This window comes from Mustela lutreola, chromosome 9 (genome assembly GCF_030435805.1).
Source record: "Mustela lutreola isolate mMusLut2 chromosome 9, mMusLut2.pri, whole genome shotgun sequence".
NCBI classification, from domain to species: domain Eukaryota; kingdom Metazoa; phylum Chordata; class Mammalia; order Carnivora; family Mustelidae; genus Mustela; species Mustela lutreola.
Window position 1 is genome coordinate 114139660 of NC_081298.1, and position 25996 is coordinate 114165655.

Consider the following 25996-nt stretch of genomic DNA (forward strand, 5'->3'; position numbering starts at 1 on the left):
CATTAATCACTTTACATCCCGAAATATGCTCTGTAGTAAAGTTTTATTAATTTTTGTGTTTTGTTTTTTGAAACTCCAGGGATTATACTATCTTCACAGTAAAGGAAAAATGCACAGAGATATAAAGGTATATATCATACGTTTAATCTAATGGCATCTCTCATTTTTAAATACTCGGCTCAAACTGTTGAACAATTGTCTTAATCTCTTTGATGAATTTCTTACCTGAAATATGTCACTATAATAAAATTGAGTGATACTTTTAAGAGTTTTATTACTTTTTTTTTTTAAAGATTTTATTTATTTGTCAGAGAGAGCAGAAGCACAAAGAGCTGCCAGCAGAACAGGCAGAGCAGGTAGAGGGAGAAGCAGGCTCCCTGCTGAGCAAGGACCCTGGGATCATGACCCAAGCTGAAGGCAGACGCTCAACCAACCGAGCCACCCAGGTGTCCCGAGGTTTATTACTTTTTTTATAGCAGCTGTATTGAGATGCAATTCACATGCCATAAAATTTATCCTTTTAAAGTATACATTTGTGGATTAGTGTTATAATAACCCAGATTAGTTTATCTATAGTTACTTTTTTTGTAAAAAGCAGATTAGGTCATCAGCTTCCATTAAGTTAGAATTTTTAGAACCTATCATGCTTCAAATATTATAGTAAACTTTGGAGGTCTTAAAGAAATATCATTAGTAATGTCTCAAAATGGATAAATTCAACTGTACCGTTTTCTGATGGTCGTTGATTTAACTGGCAGAGGAGAGCAGGTGCACTGGATATGCTGGGGTTAGCTCTGTGGTAAATTTGGTGCTCTGGCAGGACTCCTGAAGTTATTTCTAAACATTCTGCCGTTTTCCCAACTTAGTATTTTCTCCTTTCATTTATTTTTCTTTTACCTTCTTCCTTGTTCATCTTTTCTCCTACTTCTTTCCCCCTTTTGTTTTCTGAAGTTTACTTTGACATAAAGGTTATTCACTTTTGAGGGGCGGATATCCTCTTGCTCTTTGAGTCCCTGAAAGCCATGGACTCTCTTCTCAGAAAATGTCCTTATGCCCAGACTTCATATTTTGCATAAAATTTCAGTGGACTGTCAGATCAGCTGCTGAGATCCTTTACTTTAAGTAATTTTTATAAGCCACTTAAAAGACATAAGCAAAGAGCTTTGGAGTTCAGAGGGAGAAGATATCATAACAGAAGTAAATCAAGAAAGGTACTGTGTCATCAGCACCTAGATGATCTGGAAAGTCTGATAGATTTTTGTCCGAAGTGGAGGTTGGAGTGCCTTACAAGCAGAAGGAACAGTGAAGCAAAGATACCAATGTCAGGAAAGTGTACGGTCATTGTGGGGAGCATAAAAAGCCTTACTGTTTTATTGAAGAGAACGTATGAGAGTAACAAGAGATGGGGTTGGCTCCATTACACGAAGAGTTGTGTGCTGAACTTCAGAGTTTGTGCCTAACTGGGGAAATTCAGCCCATCACCTTTATTTCCACCCTGGTCTAAGCCACCGATTTATTCTTTCTCACCAGGACTTTTCTAGCAGCCTTCCAGGTGCTCTGCTTGAATGTTTCTATAGTCACTTCTCCAACTTGCAACCAGAGTGATCTTTTTATTTTTATTTATTCATTTGTGTATTTATTTATTTTAAAAGATTTTATTTATTTGATAAAAAGAGAGAGAAATTGAGAGAGAGATAAATAAATAGAGAGAGAAAGAGCCAGAGAGCACAAGCAGAGGGAATGGCACAGAGAGAGGGAGAAACAGGCTCTTCCCTGAGAGGGGAGCTGGATGCGGGGCTTGATCCCAGGACCCCGGGATCATGACCTGAGCTGAAGGGAGACACTTAACCATCTGAACCACCCAGGCACCCCCAGAGTGATCTTTTTAAATCACAGCTCATCACTCTTCTGTTTATAAACCACCTTGGCGGGGCGCCTGGGTGGCTCAGTGGGTTGAGCCGCTGCCTTCGGCTCAGGTCATGATCTCAGGGTCCTGAGATCGAGTCCCACATCGGGCTCTCTGCTCAGCGAGGAGCCTGCTTCCTCCTCTCTCTCTGCCTGCCTCTCTGTCTACTTGTGATCTCTCTCTGTCAAATAAATAAATAAAATCTTTAAAAAAAAAAAAAAAACCACCTTGGCTTCCTACCGTACTCGGTGTAAAATCAAGATTTTTTTTTTTTAATTAACTATACAACCCTGTAAGGTTATCCCTGATCTGGCCCCTGCTGTTCTCTTTGACCTCATCTCACATGCCTCTCCATTTCACTCATTCTGTTTCAGCCCACACCAAACTTGATGTTTTTGGAATATGTAGAACTCATTCTGGCACCAAGGTTTTGTGTTTGCTGTATTCTCTTCCTGGAATGTTTTTCTCCCAGATTTTGGCATGGCTCTGCACCCTCACTTCATCCAGATCTCTGCTCAGATACCACTGTCTTTAAAGTACTTACCTCTTCCTGCCTTTGAATCATTGCTCATTCATGTGTGTGTGTATTCATTTTTAGATTTTCTTTCTCCTATTCAGTGTAAACCTCACGAGAGCTGGAACTTACTCTTATCTTTTACTGTATTTGTTACTACAACCCTTGAGCTTAAAATAGCAGTTGGTTGCTCAGGGACAGAGGAAAGGAAGGGTGGAAGGAAAGGAGCTTCAAAGGCCATAGATGCATGTGTTGTGATATAGACTATAATTTAGGAAAATTTACCTGGAGCTGGGGAGAGACCAAACTGAGCACTGTGGCAGACATCTAGATAGCTGGGGCCCAGATCAAGTTAAAATCCATGCTATATCATCAGTTGAGTGCCCAACTCCTGATTTTGGATCAGGTCATGATCTCAGGGTTGTAAGGTTAAGTCCCATACTTACATACAGAGGGGGGCCTGGAGCCTGCTTTTAAGATTCTCTATCTCTGCCCCTGCCCCCTCCTCCCTCTTAAAAAAAAAACTCCTCGCTGTAGTCCTTTGTCCCTCCTTTTTCTTGTTTCTACCATTATTCCATAGTGCTGCAGTAATATCAGGTGTTGCAGTCTTACATTATGGTTTCCTCTTTTTTTGGATGGAAAAGGGTTACCTAGTATTTTTCGTTTAAGTCTATAATTACGTGATTGATGGCACCTTTGATTAAAGAGCCTGCTTGCTTTCACTTGTTCATTTAAAAGTTATAAAAAGGCAAAAAATAAAATTTAAAAAGACTGTACATCTTGGGACACAGTATTTCTACCTCTTCTAAAAGCTTTGAGCTTATTGAAGTGGTTACTTGGGCTAAGGTCAGGAAGTAGGAGTGGCTAAAGTGCGACTAGGTCATTGTAATGGGAAAACACTGAGTTGTTTCCTCTCTGTATAGGGAAAAGCCCAGTTCTTCCCTACTGTGTGCTTCTTTCCTGAGTCTACTTTACTTCCTCACACAGAACACTTCACTTCTGACATTTTTGGTCACCAAACGTGTGGTGATTTCCCACACAGCAAGCAGTTCTCTGTGACACCAGCTGGGTGTGCATACCGTTTAACTCAGTTCTGACACTGTTTCCTGGAGGTAGCATCAGATCCCACAGATATGGGCTCAGTCCCACAGGACTGTCCCTTCTCCCATCACACACACACACACACAAATACACACCCTCCAGATAATAGGTTGCAAGCCCAGGTTATCAGCTGTGCTTCTGAGCATCTGACTGAATAGCTCAGCGGTTCCAAAGACCCCTTCCAGGGTTCAATTAATTTGTTAGAGTGGCTCACAGAACTCAGGAAATTGTGTACATTTACCAGTTTATTAAAGGATTTGGCAAGAAATACCAATGAACATCCAGATGGGAGCGATTCATAGGGCAAGGTATGTGGGAAGGAGTGTGGAGATTCCATTCCTTCTCCAGACATGACCCTCTCCTAGGACCTCCACCAACCTGGAAGCTCTCTAAACCCCATTTTATGGAGTCTTCTTCCTCTTTAGGCATGATCAGTCATTAACTCCATTTTCAGCTCCTCTCCCTTCTCAGGAGATTGTGGGGCAGGGCTGAAAATTCCAAGCTTCTAATCATGGCTTGGTCTTTCCAGTGACCATCCCTTATCCACAGCTGTGCAGAAGCCCATTCATAGTTGCTTCATTAGAACAAGAAGACACTCCCGTCACCCCAGAAATTACAAGTGTTTCAAGAGCACTGTGTCAAGAACCAGGGTCTGAGATCATATATTAGAACAAAAGATGCTCCTAGCGCTCTTGTCACTTTGGAACTTACTAGGGTTTTCCAGAGGGCCATGCCAGAAACTGGGGGGGAGAAACCAATCTATGTTTCCTGTTATCTCACAGTCATGTAGACAGGTGACATTTTGATTTGGTGGGCCCGTGGCTAGTTGTTCTTCTGAACAGGCCTAAACAGTGGGCAGACATGTTAAGATAGACAGCCCCATGTACTAAGCAGCAAGGTTCAGTCTTAAAGACCAGCACCATTTCATCAATGATCAATTCCTATGAAGGCAAATTTGTGGATTTTTTGAACAGAAATAACAAGTTTAAAATGTAATAGAATGAAGTGAAAATGCCAATATAAGTTCATATTTTAGTGCAGTCACAGTGTTTAATCAGTAAGAAACTAACATTTAGATGAAAAATAATACATCGTTTTTATAATAACATTCATATTGTGTTAATAGCAGCCTTTTGCAAGGTGGAAATTTTGTAAGAATAGTCAGATTAACTAAAATGTGGATGGTAAGTTTTCCTGTGAATATAATGATGTGTAACACTTTAGTTGGGGATACTTTAAACTTTTAAGTATTTCTAGGTCTAAGGCTGCTACTTGTGTTTATTTTAAATATGAAATTTGGTCTATTGTATGTTGTGTCTGAAAAAATGTTTCTTACTTTAAAATGTTCTCACTTTGAAGGGAGCTAACATTCTGTTAACGGATAATGGTCATGTAAAATTGGGTAAGTAAATTAAAATTTTGTCATTTGTTCCAATTTATTCAAGAACATAATAAGTTTGTATTTTGCTTTGCTAGGACTAGGTTTTTCCCTCAGCATTTCTGTATTTTTAGGTGAAAATCTCATTGCGGGGCATATGTAACCTCTCTATATCTGGTTCCTTTTCCCTTAATGGGGATAAAGTCTGATCTTCACATACGACAGATTTGTTTTAAAGATACAATAAAATAATAATTCTTTAGAGATCCTTTTACCTATAACTTGAGAAATGTGACTTTTGGTAAGAATAATCTATAGAATTACCTTGTGACCAAAAAACAAGGTAAACAAACCAAGCCAAAAAATCAATTGCACCAGCAATCCTACATCCTTTACATTAGCTTTTAAAATAAAATACAGTATTATTTATATAAGAGTGTAATACCGATATTGGTTGTTGCTTTATTTCAAACCATACCTTTTGTTTTGTAACTTTTGATTATGACTGAAATAGAGTTTAAACCCTAAATAAGTTTGAAAGTTTAAGACTGCAAACATGTATAGTATAGTAGTTTTTATAAATAAGATCATAGCTGTTAGGTGTTAAGTGAAGTATTTAATAAATAAGAAAGTTATTTTGAATTACATATTACTATAAGATAAATCAGAAATTTTAAAAAATTGTAAAAACACAAAACCGTTTTTGAACTGTAGCCTGCAATACAACTAATCAGATTTAAAAGTATATAGCTGAAAATTAACATGTAATAAAAATTTTCCAAACCTCCTCTAAAGATGAAAAAAGCATTTATCTTAACTATTGATGGCTTAGTGAACAGTTTCTGTCAGCAGTTTATATTTTAGGTTAATATTATGTACCTTCCTGGCAAACATCCTATATAGATCTTGATTGGTAAGGACTTAGAAATGACAGTTAAAAACTAGAAAATATTTAGAACTCAGCGTACTTAAAGAATAACAACAAATCCAACATAAAAACAGATTTCCTGATAGTGATTGGTGTTGGTATTAGAATGTATTGCTGAGGTGAGAGTTTGTAGAATATTGTATTTGGATGTCTTTTCAAGCTAGGGTAGATTTGCCAGTAGATTATTAGTTTGTTTGATGTCAGTCATCATGAATGTGGCAGGAAGTGAATGGAATATATTACTACTTACCATCCCTTCCAATGATACTCCTTGAATTTTAGGTCCTGGGAACTTGAAATTATATTATTAAATCTGGCAGCTTAAATTTTCTCAGCTGTCTGTTTCTCATCAAAATTATTTGATCTTGACGTATTGTCATTTGATTTTATGCAGGGATATATGGGAATATATTTGGCTGTGATAGAAACTGACTACTTTGTGATATTTTAGTGCTAACCCATAAAAGTTAAAAATTTTAATGTGATGTTTAAGAATATCTCATTTCTATGAAATTAGTTTAATGAAAAGAATTATTAAAAGTTATTTCTCATGTTACTGTAAATAGTTTTACTTTCCCTCAGCTTTCTTTTCTAAATGTTTATTTTTTTAATAGCTGATTTTGGAGTATCTGCACAGATTACAGCTACAATCGCCAAACGGAAGTCTTTTATTGGTACACCATATTGGTAATTGTATTTTAATTGACATTTTAACTTTTTGTTATTCTATCATTATTGAATAAATACAGCATCTATTGAAAAAAAAATAGACTGGCCAAAATTTTTAGGATTAAACAGATTAAGAAGATAATCGGTAGCCTAAGCAATTTAGGCATGTACACTTGTAGATGGAGTACACAGCCAAGGAATATTTTATCATGTTTATTTTCATTAAGAGCAAAAGGCTTTAAAAAGATGGATAATGGCTTTCGGGAACCTTGATACAAAGGAACTCTCACTGACTCTCTGGGGTCCAGCATGATTTTTACACATACTTAGTAAATGTTTGTTGATAACTGATTTCCAACTCCAGCTTCAGAGATTAAAAGCTAATGTTATTTCTCTTCTAAGAAAGTAAGAACTATCTTGGGAGCTTGTGAAATTGTGAATTAGGCAAAGTAAATTTTGGGACAATTCTCACACTTCATCACTCTCTCTAGTATCATGTCTTTACCACATGAACTCTAGGGATGTAGAACAGAATGAAATCTCTTGTCCAAAGTGACTAAGGTTAGCAATTACTCAGTTAATAAAAAATGTCTGTTCAGTGGCACATCTCAAAATTTAATACGTATATACCTTAAACATTTTACTTTAATTTAAGGCATATGAGTGTACTTTTTTTCCTTTGCCATGGGACCTTTTCTTTGGCTCACTAATTAGAGTTCTGTCTTAATAATATAAACAATACCCACGATGCCTCAGCTGTATTTTCTGGGTTGTGTTTCTCTAAAATGCAGTGAGAACTTGGACGTATAAAGCATGCCCCTTTTTTTAAAGTCCGATGTATGAGCCGATGTATGAGTATTCAGCCTTATTCTGTATTTAGTTCTCTCAAGGTTGAGAAATTTGTATACTGTGGTAGTGAGAAAAACTACCATAATCAGTATAAAAGATAGGTTTCCAGCACCCAAGGAAGTGTTCTTTTGTCCCATTTTAGTAAATTCTGTTCCCTCGTCCCTAGCCTCTGTCAACACCCAGTGTGATTTCTGTCTCTCTAGTTTTGCCTTCTCCCCGAATGTCATACAAAATGGAATTATACAGTCTGTAGCCTTCCTAGTCTTTTGCAGTTGTCATATTCTTCCCCTAATTTGCCAGTCTTCTGGTTTTGTCTTTAGAAACTTGTCTTTAACAGGATTTTTGGAAGCATTAACTTTAATTTTCATAACTCTTTTCAACTTTCATTAACAAATCAGTTCTTTATAACAAATAATATTATTTATTGTATTATATAACATATATATATATATTTATTTATTTGCATAATATAATGAATAAACAGACTCAGAGATGAACTCAGTTGACAGTGGTAAGCATGCAGCCTAACTGGCAGAAGTAGAAGTACACCAGCTGGACAATTTCACTTGTATTTTATAGAGGAATGGAGAACATCATCTAACATGGCAAACCAGGCATACCAGCTTTATGCACTTTGATTCTCTGCAAGTGCATTTCCCCCCAGCAAACTGGAATCTAGCCAGCAATAATAGGAAAGCGGGAATGATAGCTGTCAGTAATCAGAAAGATAGTTGTACATCATCTTAAGTCAGAGAGAACCTATCAGTTCACCATTGTTCTAGCTTGCCATCTCTACACAGCTGTAAAGTAATAACTGATATACTTTAAAATTACTTTTCTTATAATAATTTGAATATTTTTAAGAAGTACTTTAGGATTAGAAAGATTTTAAGAACAAGCACTGTGAAAACTAAAGGGTGTGTGTGTGTGTGTGTGTGTGTGTGTGTGTGTGTGTGTGTGTGATTTCAACTGACTTAATTTGACTTGCCTGAAATCATACTAGGAAGACAGATGTGTATTTGCTACTTATTTAAATCATTCTTTTGATATTAAGAGTTAGTTATTTTTAAAAAAATTTTTTCTAAAGATTTTATTCATTTATCTGAGAGAGAATGAGTGAGAGAGAGCATGAGAGAGGAGAAAGTCAGAGAAGCAGACTCCCCAAGGAGCTGGGAGCCCGATGCGGGACTCAATCCTGGAAGTCCGGGATCATGACCCGAGCCCAAGGCAGTAGCTCAACCAACTGAGCCACCCAGGCGCCCCAAGAGTTGGTTATTTTTAAAACTATTGTTTAGGATTTAAAATATTTATATTTGAGAATTAGTATAATTTAAATCAGTTAAATACAAATTTATAGAAATATCATTAGAATAAGACTATATAGGAAAGTTTAAAAAAAGAAAACTAAGTTTGAGTGACTTTCCTTTATATAAATACAGCTTTAAAAAGCAAACACTCATTTTTATAATTTCCACCATTATAATAAAACTGAACAACTGCCAATTAACTTTATAGTAAATATGAATTATGTACTAAATTAAGATTATTGATGCCCCAATAAATAGTTTTGGTCACATGAAAACAGAGGCCAGATTGCAATTTGTTGGTGTAAGTAGGTAGAGCTAAAAATTGTAGAACATTTATTACAAGGTGTTATTTCTCTGTAAAATTGTGCAGAATTGTACAGAGGAAGTGATGGAGATATGGACAAATATAGGATGTGTTGCTATATTATAATTGGTAAAGTTTATAAACCTTTATAGTTGGTATAGCAGAGTAACCAAGGAGTCACCAGTAGGGTCTTGGGATGGAGAATCTTACAAAGTCACGATCTTGGAAGAGATCTTTGATATACTACATATTTTTCAGATAATCAGGGTCTAAATAGATCTCAGCTTAGTTTCAAGTGCCTCTGATGGGAATATGAAAGACAATACAATAGATAGAAGTTGTTTTTTATTTTCATTTTTTTTCTCTCCTGGAATATTTCCTTCAGGATGGCACCAGAAGTCGCAGCTGTTGAGAGGAAAGGGGGTTACAATCAGCTCTGCGATCTCTGGGCAGTAGGAATCACTGCCATAGAACTAGCTGAGCTTCAGCCGCCTATGTTTGACTTACACCCAATGAGGTCAGTGTATCATAATTGGAGAACTCTTTACTCCGATTAAGGGTAATCCCCTCCCCCTGCCTGTTACATCATGAACAAATAATATTCTTAGTCTTGCTCTACATCATTAGTAGTAATAGTATTATTTAATAGTAATAGATTTATATTACATATTAAAATGTGAAATCTTAAAATGCTGTGTAATTTGTTGTTGATTTTTCAGAGCATTATTTCTAATGACAAAAAGTAATTTTCAGCCTCCTAAACTAAAGGATAAAATGAAGTGGTAAGTATTTTTGTGTTACTTACTTTATAATCATGAGTAGAAAAAAGAAATAAAACTTAAAATTCTGTGATTTTCAAAATTTCTTAGGTCAAATAGTTTTCATCATTTCGTGAAAATGGCACTTACCAAAAATCCAAAAAAAAGACCTACTGCTGAAAAGTTATTACAGGTATTATTTTTGCCCTGAAATACGTCTTTTTTCAAAAAATAAAATGTTTACTCAGGTTTCTAATGAGTGTTTTGTATTATGTTACTTTTATAGCACCCATTTGTCACACAACCTTTGACACGATCTTTGGCAATTGAACTTTTGGATAAAGTGAATAATCCGGATCATTCCACTTACCATGATTTTGATGATGATGATCCTGAGGTAGGAATTGTCTTTACCAACTAGTGTATTTAACACATATGTATATAGGTATGTGCATTGAAGTTCTGGGTCTAGTTTAAATGAAAATCTCCTAAGGAAATAATTAAGTCTTTGACTCAGCCTCTCTTAGGGAAGTCATGTGCACGGTTTTTCTTACTGGCTTCTTATGGGTGACTATTTTCTGAAATGGCAAAGCACGATCATCTAATCCACTTGGTGAAATTACTATAGTTATTTCAAAGTAGTCATTTCAGATGATGTTGCCAAATAAATCGTCCACTATAAGAGAGAACACAAATGGGAAGCACTTAAACCAGATGTTAGAATATACTCAAAATTTCGATTCGGTTTTCCTCTTTTAAAAAATATCCTTGTACAGTACCTGATGAATTATTAGTAGTTAGTAGAAAGTATAGGATTGCTCTTGTTAGTGACTAAAACCCTAATTATCCACTATGGAAATTTTAAAAATAAGCCAGTATAGTTGTTAGAGAGTAACTAGTGATAGAAGCATTGATATTAAAGGAAGCTTCTCTTCTTTTGGCATATTTAAAATTCCTAGCTCAGCTAGTAATTGTGGCACCTAACATAAGCTTAGTAAATGTGACATGGCAGAATTTTGTTATTGGGTATGTAACTGCTGTGGATAGCCTTGACCCTGCCTGACAGGCTTTTTGGAAGGTACTTAAAATGGTATAAAATTCATTGATGGTACTGCGGGAATGATAGCTGTCAGTAGTCAGAAAGATAGTTGCACATCATCTTAAGTCAGAGAGAACCTATCAATTCACCATTGTTCTAGCTTGCCATCACTACACAGCTGTAATTAAATCAGCTATCTGCCCCCTTTTGTTCAAGGTTTGTAAAAGAGTTTGAAAACAAATGAGAATGAATGTGTTTCATTTTTTTTGCAAAAAAAAAAAAACTTGTATAGATTATTTACTTGATAGAATTTTCTTCTCCTACATGTTTATCCATTTACTATGAACAGCATTCTTAGATTTAATAATTTTACAATTATCCATTTAACCTGGAAAAGTAAAACATGAAGAATTACTGATCTTATCATAAGAAAAAATTATTTTTGTTGTTTGCTTACTCTTGTTTCGTAAAAACTTGGGTTTTATAAACTCTTCTCCCATCATTCAACATCATTCAGTTTGCATGGTGACACAGGACTGTAAAAATGACCCTGTAAGCTGAGACACCCTGCAAAGTGATCCTAATCTAATCAGTGGCGAAAACCACAGTTGTTCTGTGACTTTAAAAAATTTTTGTCAAAATATTAAAAATTCTCTTACTGTCGGTTTTAAATGTATAAGGAAGGTGAAAAAAATAGTAAAACTAATGTTTACCTAGTGCACTGTTACTTAAAATATTAGAACCAGTGAGAATGAATGTGTTTCCTTTTTTTGCAGAAAGAACTTCTATAGATTATTTACTTGATAGAATTTTCTTCTCCTACATGTTAATCCATTTACTGTGAACAGCATTCTAAGATTTAATAATTTTACAACTAACCATTTTAGCTGGGAAAGTAAAACTGTTCTCATAGAGAGTCGTAGATTTTATTCATGTTCACTGATGATAGCAATCTGTGTGACTATCCTGACATGATACCTATTTTTGCTACTATATATTGTGATCAGAAGTCCAGGGGTTTTCCCCCAGTTCTCCTTCTAATTCGCTGAGCACCCTAATGTTGAGTCTCAGTGTTCTGATCTATAAAATGAAGATTAGTACTAGGTTCATAAGTTAATTTTAAAGACAAAATAAGCTCAGGTATATTGAAAGCGCTTTGTAAACAACGAATCACTGTATGTGTCAAGTTTACATACTTCAGTTTTGAAATGACTTTTGCTACTATTTTTCTACGTCAGTATTTTCAGTATTTGGGTCTTCTAGATTCATATTTATTTCCTGAGATGTGCCTATACTGAGAATAACTTGGGTCCTGTTCTTGATCTGCCTTTCGAATTTGATCATTTGAGCTCAAGTGTTTATGAATTACGTTTTCCACGAAGATATGCCTAAGAGTGTATCTCCTTCACACGCAGAAAAAAAAACCTGTTTGGTACATGAAATAGATGCTGGCATCACCTCTTAAGGTGAGATCTTAAAGTGTATGGGATGAGCTCTGATGGAGCTTCAGAGGCTTTACAGATAGGGCCCCTTGTGCTCCCCAAAAGATTGGAGGAATGTCCGTGATACAGCAATGAGAACTCATCACCGCTCCACCTCTTCCCCCCAGCCCGAATGTTTCTAAGTGTGGCGATACGCAGAGATTTTAATACAGTGAAAGGAAAGAAAATAGAGCACTACTCCTACAAGGAAAAAAAAACATAAAGGGGTCAAAATTATGTTTACTAAGTAAAAGGACTACAGATCACAGATACCTTTAGCATCAATTCATTTTATTTATCTCATTGTTTTTGGTAAAAGAACTTGAGGCAGATTTGTTAAATTAAAACAGTTCTGTTGAGCAGTAAGGAAAGCTGCAGCTTTTGAACCGCTGTTGAATTATTGAAACACTCAATTTTATATATTTATATATATTCAACTCAGAGAACATTTATTGGGAAACTGCTGTGGACAAAATATATCCATAATCTTAGAAGCTCCCAGTTTATAGTTGCTTCTTTTTGAGGGGGAAAAAAAATCACAGATTCATTATATTTTGTCCCATTTTTGTATAAAATGGAGTATCTCTTTCACGTTTGAGTAATTTTGTGGACCAGGCTGTGACTTGATTGTCAAATGCCACATGTCATTGATTTTGGTCTTTCCTAGCCTCTTGTTGCTGTACCGCATAGAATTCACTCAACAAGTAGAAATGTAAGAGAAGAAAAAACACGCTCGGAGATAAACTGTAAGTGTATACTATACACGCTTCTTAATTTAACAATGAGAAATAAGATTTCAAGTTGTAATTTAGTTACAGTTCTTTTTGCTTCATTTTCTTCCGATTAGTCGTTCTTAGTAAATCTTTTTAGATGTTAGGGTTTAATTAAGGCAGAAAAAATTTCCTTTACCTTGTTCCCCGGGGAATTTTGGCAAGAGAGGGGATGTGGGATGTATTTATGTTGTTACAGTCTGGGAAGAGGAATAAAATTCCTTGACCAGGCAGGACGGGATAATCGAAGCAGTGCCTCTTAAACTGGTGTGTGACTCACCTAGAGAGCTTGTGGAAGTGGAGTTTCCCATTCCATGGATCTGCGGCTGGGCTTGAGGTCCTTCACTTCGCACAAGCTCCCGGGTTCTGTAGGGGTTTATGGTTCCAGGGCCACACTTTGAATAGCAAGGAGAGGTGTAAAGATCTGCAAACTAGCTCAGCATCTGAATGACCTGAGCATCTTTAAAAGTGGGTTTCCAGCCCCACTTTTCCATAGATCCTGATTCACTGGGTCTTGAGTCAGCCCAGGAATCTTTTAAAAGAGCTCCCCAGGTATTTCTTATGGACACCCTTGTTATGGGCCCAACTGAGACCTTTCATCTGTACTGTCAACCCTCCAGTGAAAACTCTGCCAGCAGGAATCTGCAGTACTAGTGCCTAAAGTTCCTTTTTCTTCTTGGAAGCATTAATTCTCTGTGACATAGAATGCTAATTTAGTGCAATGAGGCTTCTGGTAACAGTTTTCCATGGGTTAAAGATTTATCCTGAGAGTGGGCGCCTGGGTGGCTCAGTGGGTTAAGCCGCTGCCTTCCGCTCAGGTCATGATCTCAGGGTCCTGGGATCGAGTCCCGCATCAGGCTCTCTGCTCAGCAGGGAGCCTGCTTCCTCCTCTCTCTCTCTCTCTCTCTCTGCCTGCCTCTCTGCCTACTTGTGATCTCTCTCTGTCAAATAAATTAAAAAAAAAAAAAAAAAAAAAGATTTATCCTGAGAGACCTGATATCCAGAATGACTAGTGAAGTTAGGCAGTGTGGTAACTTAAGATAACTACTGGAAAGAAACTTTTCCCAATTTTTAGCTAGGTTAGTAATGATAATAGTACATTTCATACTTTAAGATGAAGCTATCTCTTTGTCTGAAAAGCTGAATAAGTAGTGACAGACACTATCACCATTTAATAGAAAAAAAAATGCAGAGATGCAGAGATTTACCTGTGGGATGAAGTCATACACCACGTTAACAGCAAGCCTGGGATCTCTCAACTTCCCAGCCCAGTCGTCTTTCACTAACACTGCTGTGTTTCAGAAACCACTTCATCATGGCTTATGGATTTTATACTGCATATCCTTTGCAGATTTTCCATTGAAACTTTGGCTGGACCATACACTTGTGTATTAAGTTCTTAGAAAAGCTTTGTGCTGGTGTTACTTGAAAATGCTCTTAAAAGAAAGAAACTCTTAACTGAGGGTTGCTGGCAGGAGAGGGTAGGGAGAGGGTGGCTGGGTTATGGACATTGGGGAGGGTATGTGCTATGGTGAGTGCTGTGAAGTGTGTAAACCTGGCGATTCACAGACCTATACCCCTGGGGCTAACAATACCTTATATGTTAATAAAAAATTAAAAAATTTTTTTTAAAAAAAGGAAAGAAACTCTTGAAAGAAAATACCATGCATTGTACAAAAAGCCCAGAACTGGGATTTGGTACTTGTTTGCCAGCAGTTGGTTGTGTGAATATATATAAGATTACCTTTTAGGGCGCCTGAGTGGCTCAGCGGGTTAAAGCCTCTGCCTTCAGGTCTGGTCATGATCCCAGGGTCCTGGCATCGAGCCCCACATTGGGCTCTCTGCTTGGCAGGGAGCCTGCTCCCTCTCCCCGCCACCACCTACTTGTGATCTCTGTCTGGCAAATAAAAAAATAAAATCTTTAAAAAAAAAAAAAAGATTACCTTTTTTAAAGCTCCATCTGAAGCCAGATGATTTAAATTTGCTAATTTCCCTCCAAACATATTTTTCTGAAAATGACAACCTTAGTATATATCTCTCTCTCACACACACACACACACACACACAATTATGTAGTTATATGACCCATATATATAAGCTTTTCCTATTTTCTAATATACAAAAAACAATTACAAGATGTCTTTATCATTTCTTTAATAATACAGATGGTGATCAGAGATATCTATGTTGTTGATTTAGAAAACTTTGTATTTTCAGTATTAATGAAAATCTAATATAAAGTACTTTTATCTTGTTATCCAGTTCTTTTAAAAAAATTATATTATTAGGCTCTTTATTCCAAAGGGCAGTTCTTTCTGAATCATTCTTTACAAATTTATATTAGTGATTCTTAGCTTCTAACTGCATAGGCCTGAATAGGCTACATGAAACTAGATGTCAGTACTCCCGTTTTTCTGAGATTCTGATATGCCCTTCCTTTTGTGGGAGCAGGTAAAGTATGGTAGACCTCTTCCCTTTTCCCCTATTTGCCAGTAAGAAAGGTGTCGTGTCCCTCTAGAGTGTTGTGGTAGCAACCACCACTTTTAATAATTTATAAGTTTGATATTTGAGGCTTTTAAATCTTATACATATTCTAATATCTGCTTTCTTAGAATATTTTATGATTTTATGTGAGATGTGATAGAATAGTTAATAATGTTGTTAACTGTAAAGACAGGCTTTGGAAAAATGGTTTTGATAATGTTTTAATGTTCCCAGTTCCTTGGTATCTCTCCATGCAACCAAGGTTTTCTCCTTATTAAACTAAATGGTGTTTAGGCAACATTCATATGAAAATGGACACATTTGCAGAAAAGGTGTCATTCTTTCCCTTTTGGAAATCCTCTCTGCCTTCAGTTAAATATGATAAGTAAAAACTTGCTTTAAGAGATACATGTGGGGAAAGCAGGCCTGTTCACATGTGACAATAACACAAGGCAGGTAGATCCACTAACTATCCTCATGCAACTTTATTACAGATTTAATTTTCCCATTTGATGACAGATGTAGGCGAAGGCCGTTCACTAGGCCTCTGTCAAGGTGAAATATGTATATTAATTTTAATACCTTACTAAAAGTTACCTTATGGTCCTTGATGTATGATTGTGTATGGACAGGTATGAAGAATCCACTATTGAAGAAGCCTCATTTGGAAGTGATAGGCCATCACTCTGCCATATTCATTTGGTCACACAGACCAGCCCTGGTCATGTGGGAAGGCACTACACACATAAACACCAGCGGGGCAGGAATCATTAGAGGCCATTTGAAGCCTGGCTTCCAAAAGTACTCTGCCTCATTTGCTGTCTACCCTCCTAAATCCTGAGTTCAGATTGCCTGTAGTTAGTGCTGGGTCACAGTAAAGTAGCAAGTTAGATCCTAACTGTAATTTTGCTAATCATCTTTTTTTTTCTTTCTTTTTACTATGGAAGAGATCTAGAATTAACAGATTAAGCTTTAATATCCTACGTAGACTTTATTAGGCTTTTTTCAGCCAACAGATTTTTCATTTAAATCTTTGGATTGTAATCACTATATGATAGATGATAAAATTAAATGTTTTGCCATAGAGTAACTTAAAAGTATTACGTCTTTAAGAATATAGATACAGATCATGGCTTTACTTTTCTTTTTTAGTTGGCCAGGTAAAATTTGATCCACCCTTAAGGAAGGAAACAGAACCACATCATGAACTTGTAAGTAGTGAAGTCTTGGAATGTTAACACTGAAAATAAATATTTTAATTAGTCTTTGTGATACTGGTACTGACTAAAAAAATCTAGTTATTGATTTTTCAAAAGCATTTGGGGAAATAAAAAGGTAAGTAATTCTGAAATTTATAAAAAATAAATCTGTGTTGCTGAGATTGAATATTCTCAAAATTAGGAGAAACTAGTTTTACCATTCTCTGATTACATGTTTTTAATGCTGGCCTCTTTTTTTCCTCCATTTTTGTTTTGCAGCTTTTGAGGGGCTTTTTTGTATGCATTTATTGGGATAAATGGCACTATTTTAAATTAGGATGTTGGGCCAATAAAAGCACATCTCACTGAATTTATGGGCAGTCTTTTAAGAGTGTAAGCCAGTTTTCTAAACATCAGGGTAGAGTCAGATCTGGACTAAAACTCAGGAGAAGCTAGGCATACACGGTAGATCAAATCTGTCATTCATTTAAGGCTTTGCTGACTATATGAAGTTCTTTTCATGATTCTTTTTAATGTTTTATATATGCCTTCCAGGCACATGATAATATATTTTTAGAAGCAGTCTTGGAAGCAACATGTTTTACAAATATTTGAGATGATAATATTCTATGGAAGAATAAAAAGTAAGACTTAAGCAACAAAATTAATCTTAATGAAATAGTTTCCTGCAGCTCCAGATTTTAGTTTTCATTTTTTTCTTTCCTATTCAGTAATGAGAAGGAATTAACTGTGAATAAGTACTAAGGATTGAAATGGGAACTTTCTTCTTAAATTTGACGCTTATTTTATCCAACTTGACTAAATGCATACGTACAAAGTGTATCTTTAGCCTTTAAATTATGGAGCTATTCTGATTCAGTGTACCAGCATGGAGGAACGGAGTGTTAAGTAAAAATTCTTTAAATGATTATATTAAAATGCTTAAGCCCAACATTCATGTAGAGGATGAAAGAAGGTTAAGAACAAAAAGTAATCTATTCATGATGTTTATAACTGCTAATAGTATTTTGTTAAGGCAGTTGGAGTTTTCTGTTTCTCTTTTTAAGTTGGCATTGCGTGTATTTAAATTCTGTACTAATTTAATAACTGCATCACAGAGCAAAGCTGTTGCATTATTGATATTTTAGAAGCTCCTTGATATGATTTGACTTAGCATTTGCCTTAATAAAATTATGTTAGCAGGACTTACCTTACTTGTGACAGTTTCCCTTTGTGACTTTGTGGCTTTTAGTCTAAGTGTAAATAACTTGGGTTTCTTGGTCTCTGCTAAACAGCCCGACAGTGATGGTTTTTTGGACAGTTCAGAAGAAATATACTACACTGCAAGATCTAATCTGGTATTTCTTATCTTCTGATTTTCTTTGTCAGCATTGTTTAGTCTTAATTGTTTTGGGGGTTTTTTTGATCAAATATTTTGTCCAATTTTAACAAACCAGTTTAAGCATTGTTTTTTAAGTACCTGCCATTTAGCAATCAATATAAGATATTGATTATAGCCGTTTTTTTCCAAATCAAGTTAAGTAGATTTATCTACTCAAATATATTATAATAAAAAATTTAAAATTTTTCCTTTTTTAATGAAAAGTACTCAGTTTTCTCAAATGTATTTTTTAAATTACTTCTTCATATAAAAATGTTGAGTTTTAATACTGTCACTTATTTTAATGAACTAGAAGGCATCTACATATAGATATGTGTGTGTGTGTATATATACACACATATCCATTCATATATATTAAACAACTTTTATATATTACATATTAATGTATCCATATAATTTTTAAAAATAGCATCCCTAATTAACAATGAAATGAGTCTCAGATGAAATTTTAACTTTGTAGCATTAGGTAATATCCAGTTTTTTTCAGGCTGAAATTGGGATTTTTTTAAAGCCTCCCTGAAGTTATAAATATTAAGACTGTGTTGTCATTAGGTAAGAAAAGAGGAAAACTAACCTTGGTAAATATTAAATAAATACTACTTTTAATAGTTGCTATTAAATGTTTTTTTTTTTTTTCTCTATAGCTAGCCAAGGCTCCAAGTTGCCTCCATATTTACTCCTAGATTTGACTTTTTGCCTTTTCATTGGAATTTTCCTTCTCATCCCTTTCTCTCTGCTTTAATAACGTACTTCTTTCAATTCTGGTTGGCTTAAATGATTATATACATTCTTAAATCTATGCCCTGTAATATTTGTAGAAAGCAGAGGAGACTATTTACACATAATTTCTCTGGGAGGAAGTTGTCTTGATGGGCAAAAATTATTTGGGCATACAAACTTTCAGCCATGCAACAAAATATGCAGTGGATTGCCAGCAGGTGGTGACTGTTAATGACAAGAGGCTAACATGTGTAATATGTGCTGTGGAAATCAGAGAAACACTTTTGGGTTAATGTGGCTTATCTGGCTTTTGGAAGGGACTAGGACTGATTTCATTGTAGAAACCATTGTAGATTCTTCAGGAGGAAAATGGGTGGATGCCTCCAGTGTTTCATGGGAATTGATATGGGAATGATAATCAGCATGGACCACAGTTTTGAGATGGCAGATAAAGAGCTGAAATTCCAGAAGTGGTCATACTACTACTAGAATTATGGGATTAGCTCAAAAGAGGAAGATTGAAGTCATCAAAGAAGAAAAGGTAGATGGAACCATGAGACTGCATATGTTCACTAGTTAGGGCTGAAGAAGGACGGAGTGCAGAAAACAGGTTACCATAATGGGTGATCCCTGTGTTTTGTGGTTAATAGTAGAACCAACATGGGAGAGAGGGAAGAAACAGTTGAAAAGTTGGAAGAATCAGTACGTGGACTGTCAAAAAAGAAAGAAGGATGCATCAGATGATCCAGAGAGGACCAGAAAGTGTAAGGATTGAGAATTAACTGTCCAAAGGTGCAAGAGAGATGAAATGTCTGAAGAAAACAGTCAGTAATTTTCAGATTAAAGATTTTTTTCAGAATTACACATACGTAGGCTAGAATGACAGTGAAATTCGTTGTAGAAATAAAACCACAGAATCAGAAGTTTAAATTGACTTACTTATCAATATTGTCTAGAAAAAATAACAACAAACCCAGAAACATAGTCTTTAGAATTACAGTTACTCCTTTCTGTGCCCTATTTTTCTGGAACTAGCCCAGTAACCCAAATAAGTTATCTTGGTTCTGTTCCCTGGAATTGCCCCTACCCCCAAGTCGTCAGGAGTTTCTTATGACAGAGAGCTTTAGGGACAGTCAGCTAGTTAGATAGTCCTGGCAGAAGAGGGATGAACGGCATATTTGTCACATTCTACAGTTTATAAAATCAGTCTTCAAAAGTTCACTTTTGATGATAATAAAAGCTAACATTTATCTACAAGTTTTTAAACACAAGGCATTCTAATCACTTCAAATTTAATGACTTAAAATCCTTATTTTACAGAGGAGGGGATTTAAGGTATAAAGAAGTTGAAATTGATCTTACCATCCAGCTAAATAATGGCCAAGGTGGGGTTTGATTGAGGCAGCCTGGCTCAGGCGTTCAAACCTAAAACCATCATCCGTGTTACCTCTACCCCATGGCATCAAGTTGTTTTTTTCCATGAATACTGAGCTCGCGCTCATGATCTCTCTTTTTACTGAACGTATATATGCTCCATAGTTATTTTTTTATTGTGATAAAATATACATATCACTGAATTTACCGCTGTAGCCATTTTTAAGTGCACAGTCCAGTGGCATTAAGTTCATTCATATTGTTGTGCACCCATCACCACTATCCACCCCCAGAACAGTCTCATCTTCCCACACTGCAGCTCCTTACCCATAAAACAAGAACTCTCATTTCCCCCTTCCTTCCAGCTCCTGGCAACCACATTCTATTTTCTGTCTCTTTGATATACCTTATATAAGTGGGATCATACAATATTTGTCCTTTTGTGACTGGCTCCCTTCACTTGGTATCATGTCACATCTTTAAAGATTCATCCGTGTTGTTTCATGTATCAGAATTTCCTTCTTAAGGCTGAATGGGGTTCCTCTGTGTGTGTGTGCGTGCGCGGGCGTGCATGCACCAAAATGTACCACATTTTGTTGGTTCATGCATCTGTCATGGAAAGTTGGATTGCTTCCACTTTTGACTGTTGTGAATAGTGCTGCTGTCAGCATAGGTGTGCAGTATCTGTCGAGATTCTACTTTTAGTCCTTTGGGGCATGTAACAGGAAGGAGAACTGCTGCATCATATAATAATTCTACATTTAATTTCTGAGGGGAATACCATGCCACTTTCGTAGCAGCTATGTCATTTTACGATTCCTACCAGCAGTGCACAAAGGCTCCAGTTCTTCCACATCTTCATCAACACTTGTTATTTTGGGGATGTGTATGTGTATGTGTCTGTGTCACGGCAGCTATCCTAATGGGTGTGAAGTGTCCATAGCTATTTCAGTTGCCTAATTTCACCAGTCCTAAAACTTTAGCACCGTGAGCAAGATTTCCAGCTGTTAGAAGTAACTTGTTGCCACTAGAAACCTGATGAACCCAAAATGTCTTGGCTGTCATCTTAGTAGGCACTTGGCACCAAGATGACAGCTGTAAATCTTTTGGGACCCAGAGGGAGCATTTACCCCCCCTTTTTTGGTGTGTGTTTTTTTTAAGATTTTATTTATTTATCAGAGAGAGAGGGGGGGAGAGAGAGAGCACAGGCAGACAGAATGGCAGGCAGAGGCAGAGGGAGAAGCAGGCTCCCTGCTGAGCAAGGAGCCCGACATGGGACTCGATCCCAGGATGCCGGGATCATGACCTGAGCCGAAGGCAGCTGCTTAACCAATTGAGCCACCCAGGCGTCCCTGGTTTGTTTGTTTTAAAGATTTTATTTATTCATTTATTTATGTATTAGAGGGAGTCCACACACATGTGCAAGGGAAGGGGCAGAGGGAGAGGGAGAGAATCTCAAGCCGACTCTATGCTGAGTGCAGCCCGTGGGGGGCTCAAGCTCATGACCCTGAGATCTTGACCTGAGCTGAAACCAGGAGTCCAGACCCTTAACCAACTGAGCCACCCAGGTACCCCAAAACATTTACCCATTTAAAGACTTTGCTGCTTAAATGTTCTGTACCATCAGTGATTTCTTATTGTTTTAAGTGGTAAGGGTCTTCACTTTTATAATTTTGTAAGTGAATTGAGACTATTACATCTCAATTTTCATTATTACAGTACAGAGATTTGTTTTAATTAGATAATCATAATGTATGAAACCAGGAGAACAAAGCTTGATTTCCAGAATTGTTAGTAAAAAAAGGTCTGCAGATTTTGAGAAAATGCCAAAGTTAGAAAGCCTCACCATGATACAATAATTAAATAATAAGAATTTTGCTTCTAGAAGAAAACATAGGCAGTAATCTCCTTTGTTGCCTTAGCAACGTTTTCTAGATATTTGAGACAAGGAAAACAAAAGCAAAAATAAATTATTGGGGGGTGCCTTCGTGGCTCAGTGGGTTGAGGCCTCTGCCTTCGATGCAGGTCGTAGTCCCAGGGTCCTGGGATCGAGCCCCATATTGGGCTCTCTGCTCAGCGGGGAGCCTGCTTCCTCCTCTAGCTCTCTCTGCCTGCCTCTCTACCTATGTGATCTCTCTCTGTCAAATAAATAAAATCTTTAAAAAGAAATCTTTAAAAATATTGGGACTACAGCAAAATAAGAAGCTTTTGCACAGACAAGGAAACCATCGGCAAAACGAAAATATAACCTATTGAATGGGAAAAGATATTTGCAAATGATATATTCAATAAGGGGTTAATATCCAAAATATCTAAAAAATATTCACAACACCAAAAAAAGACTATCTGGTTAAAAAAATGAGCAGAGGACCTGAATAGACATTTTCCCATGACAGCAGATAGGCAACAGTCACATGGAAAGATGTTCAGCAACACTAATCATTAGGCAAATGCAAATAAATCAAAACCACATTGGGATATCACCTCAAGACCTGTCAGAGTGGCTAGAATCAAAAAGTCAAGAAATAATAAGTGCTGGCAAAGATATGGGACAAAGGGGGCACCTGAGTGGCTCAGTTGGTTAAGTGACTGCCTTCTGCTCGGGTCATGATCTCGGGGTCATGGGATCGAGTCCCACATCGGGCTCCCTGCTCGGTGGGGAGCCTGCTTCACCCCCTCTCTTTGCTGCTCCTCCCTCTGCTTGCTCTCCCTCTTGCTCTCTATCAAATAAATAAATAAAATCTTTAAAAGAAAAAAAAAGATACGGGACAAAGGAGTCCTTGTGCACTTTGTTAAGTGGGGATGTAAATTAAATTAGTACAGCCACTATGGAAAACAATGTGGAGGTTCCTGAAAAAAATTAAAATTAGAGATACCAAATAGAAAATGAGAACACTCATTTTGAAAGATATATGGACCCTCTGTTTATTGCAGCAGCATTTACAGTAGCCAAAGCGTTGAAACTTAAGTGTTCATAGATAGATGAATGGCTGAAGAAGATGTGGTAGACACACACACACACACACACACACACACACACCGGAATATTAATTACTCAGCAATTAAAAAAAGGATGAGACCTTTCCATTTGCAAAACCATGAATGGACCTAGAAGGTGTGCTAAGTGAAATAAGTCAGAGACAAATACCATATGATTTCACTCACAGGTGGAATCTAAAAGAGTAGTGAACAGACAAGCCAAAAAGGAAGAAAAAAAAAAGAAAGAAAAAAGAAAAAAAAGAAACACACCCCTAAATACAGAGAACAAGCTAGTGGTTGCCATAAGAGAGGGGGTGAGAGATGGTCAGAATAGGTGAAGGGGAGTGGAAGGTATAGGCTTCCAGTTACAGAATAAATTCTGTACAGGGATACAGGTGTAACATAGGCAATATAGTCAGTGGTGTTGTAAAAACTTGTGGTGACAGAAGGCAGCTGCAGTGGTGGGGAGCACTGCATAATGTATAGAGGTTTTGAATCACATGTTGTACCCCTGAAACTAATGTGATATGTGTCAACTCTACTTCAATTAAAAAGAAAGAAATGGAAACATATCCTTAATCATTTTTATATTTATTACATGGTGAAATGATAGTATTTGGATATGCTGATTCAATAAAATATATTATTTTAAAAATTAGTAAGAGTTAGGCCCATAACCATAAAATGGATTTATCTGATGTAAAAAAAAATCCTGTCTTCAGATTAGAAGATTACACATCTAGTTAACTGATGGCCAATATTTTCTAGTTTGCCTAATTTTACTGGATATTTTAGCCTATATACCAATGAAAAATATACTTAAAGTTAACTATATGCAAAACACTATATTAATTGCTGTGGAGGAACATAAATAGTAATATAATCTTTGCTCTGAAGAAATGTAAGGTATGCCCAAAAAGTAGGAATAAAATATTTTAATTATAATTAAAAACATCAGAAAGATAAACCCAGTTGGTCATTATCAGTAAACATAACAAAAGTACTTTAAAATTACCCCTTAATTAGGTCAAAACTGAAAAGTCTAAAAAAGTTTAGTCTGAAAAAGTACAGTAAATACTAACAGTAAATACTAACTTTGTTTATTTCAAGTTTATTAAACTGTTACTTATCATTAAGTTTTGCTGGTGTGGTTACTCTTCTTACCTGATACTTAATAAAGACAGTTTCTAAGGAGAATTCATTTCATAGATGCACAATGATAGGACATTTTCTGGAATGGCAAACCTATCCTGCTGATCTTTATTTCCAAGTTTGACATGTAAGTCATGAATACTGCTTAGTACTCATCTGTTAGTGTTCTGACCTCACTGGCTTCTCTGTTTTTTAAAAAATAAAATCTTTTTTTGATTTGTCTATGACTCAGTTGTTTTTTACTTCTATAAATTATCTGCCATATTAAAAAGTGTCTTTAAATGACTTAATATTATAATTTTTTCATTTTTTGATGAGAAAAAATACTCTCCATTTGTGCTGTTCTCTTTTTTTTGGTTAAAATAAATTGCTTACGTATTTTTTCTTTTATGTTTCTGTAGCCAGCTATATCAGTTCTATTAACTTCTGTTTTTTTTCATCAGGTGTAGATTTTGCAGCCTCCTAAGGGGTTTATAAAAAAACAGTGATAAGATTTTCTTGAGCACGTATTTTCCTTTTCTGCTGTTCTGTTCTGTTCTTTTTTTGTTTGTTTTCAGTGCTTTCTGTGCTTCTCCATTTATTAAAACTGAAGTTAGGCTTTTTCTGACCTAAAAAGATTTTCATTGCGCTAAAGTGACCACCTTCAATCTTTGCTTGAGCATTCAGGTTGAATCTATATGAGGCTATTGTGTGTTTTCAGTCCTTGTTACTTATTTGAGTTTACTGTGTAAACTTGTCATTCATTAATAAGTTGATGTCTCATTTGTGCTGCTGATTTTTTTTTATATCTCTCTTGGCATGTTCAAATGTATTCTTATTTAGCTTGCAAAGGTATCCTGTGTTTTACCATCATGTAGGTTACATCTTGAGTGCTTTTCCAAGCATGATTTTGGTAGCATTTTTCTGTTACAGTATAGCTTCCAAGTACTTCCTGACAAGCATTTTAGATCAATCTTTCTTAGACTGTTTTGAAGATATATAAATAGATACTAACTTTGCCCCAATTTTACTTTCCTTCCTTTCCTTTTTATTTCTTCTCATTTTCTTTGAATGATTTACTGTCTGAATTCTGGCATCTAATAGGGTTCTAAGTAAATAATAGTGGAGCTAAATGAGAGTCATTGCTTATAAAAGGACTTAGTATAATTCTTTTACTTGATGACATTCCTAGGACATTGTTTTTGTTCCATGGTTGCTAAAAACAACTTGATTTACGGAGAAGGAATTAATCAAGAATCAGCCCCTTTTAATTTTTGCTTTCCTGATAGGGTTTGATACACGATACACTTAATCATCTGACTTGGATGTATCTACAGCTTCTTCCTAGCCTGAATGTTGTTCTGCATATGAACCTATGTTCAATTTTTCTGTTAAAATACTACACTAGTTATTTTAGACTCCTTTCTTATGTTCCTAAGTAGTCTGCTAATTTCAATTGATTTTTTTCTTAAAATCATTATCATCAACCTGGTAGTTGTCATGTATTGTAAGGTGACTATTCCTACAACAGCCACATCTATGTTCATGTAACAGAAACCACGCGCACTCTACACAAATGCACGCTTTTAAAAGCCTTCATTTGATAAGGGCTTAAGAAATTCTGTTGGCTAAAGAGATTGCTGGTATGATAGAGGTGGTACAGTCACCTATAGCTGAAGAAAACAAACTTGAATTTAGAAGTG

General features: G+C 36.1%; 1 protein-coding gene across 9 annotated transcripts in view; it reads left to right on the forward strand.

The window, feature by feature from the left end:
• The window catches only part of MAP4K3 (mitogen-activated protein kinase kinase kinase kinase 3), a 209373-nt gene that overhangs the window by 137084 nt on the left and 46293 nt on the right, over positions 1-25996 (forward strand). For 6 of the 9 annotated variants that reach the window (XM_059188514.1, XM_059188516.1, XM_059188515.1 and 3 more), the window contains exons 6-15: positions 80-127; positions 4881-4923; positions 6442-6514; positions 9342-9473; positions 9676-9738; positions 9826-9907; positions 10001-10111; positions 12902-12980; positions 16641-16699; positions 17983-18045. In XM_059188514.1, the coding sequence (XP_059044497.1) occupies positions 80-127; positions 4881-4923; positions 6442-6514; positions 9342-9473; positions 9676-9738; positions 9826-9907; positions 10001-10111; positions 12902-12980; positions 16641-16699; positions 17983-18045 (753 nt within the window). The remainder of the gene's footprint in view (positions 1-79; positions 128-4880; positions 4924-6441; positions 6515-9341; positions 9474-9675; positions 9739-9825; positions 9908-10000; positions 10112-12901; positions 12981-16640; positions 16700-17982; positions 18046-25996) is intronic. The other 3 variants (XM_059188517.1, XM_059188519.1, XM_059188523.1) reach the window with 1 other exon arrangement.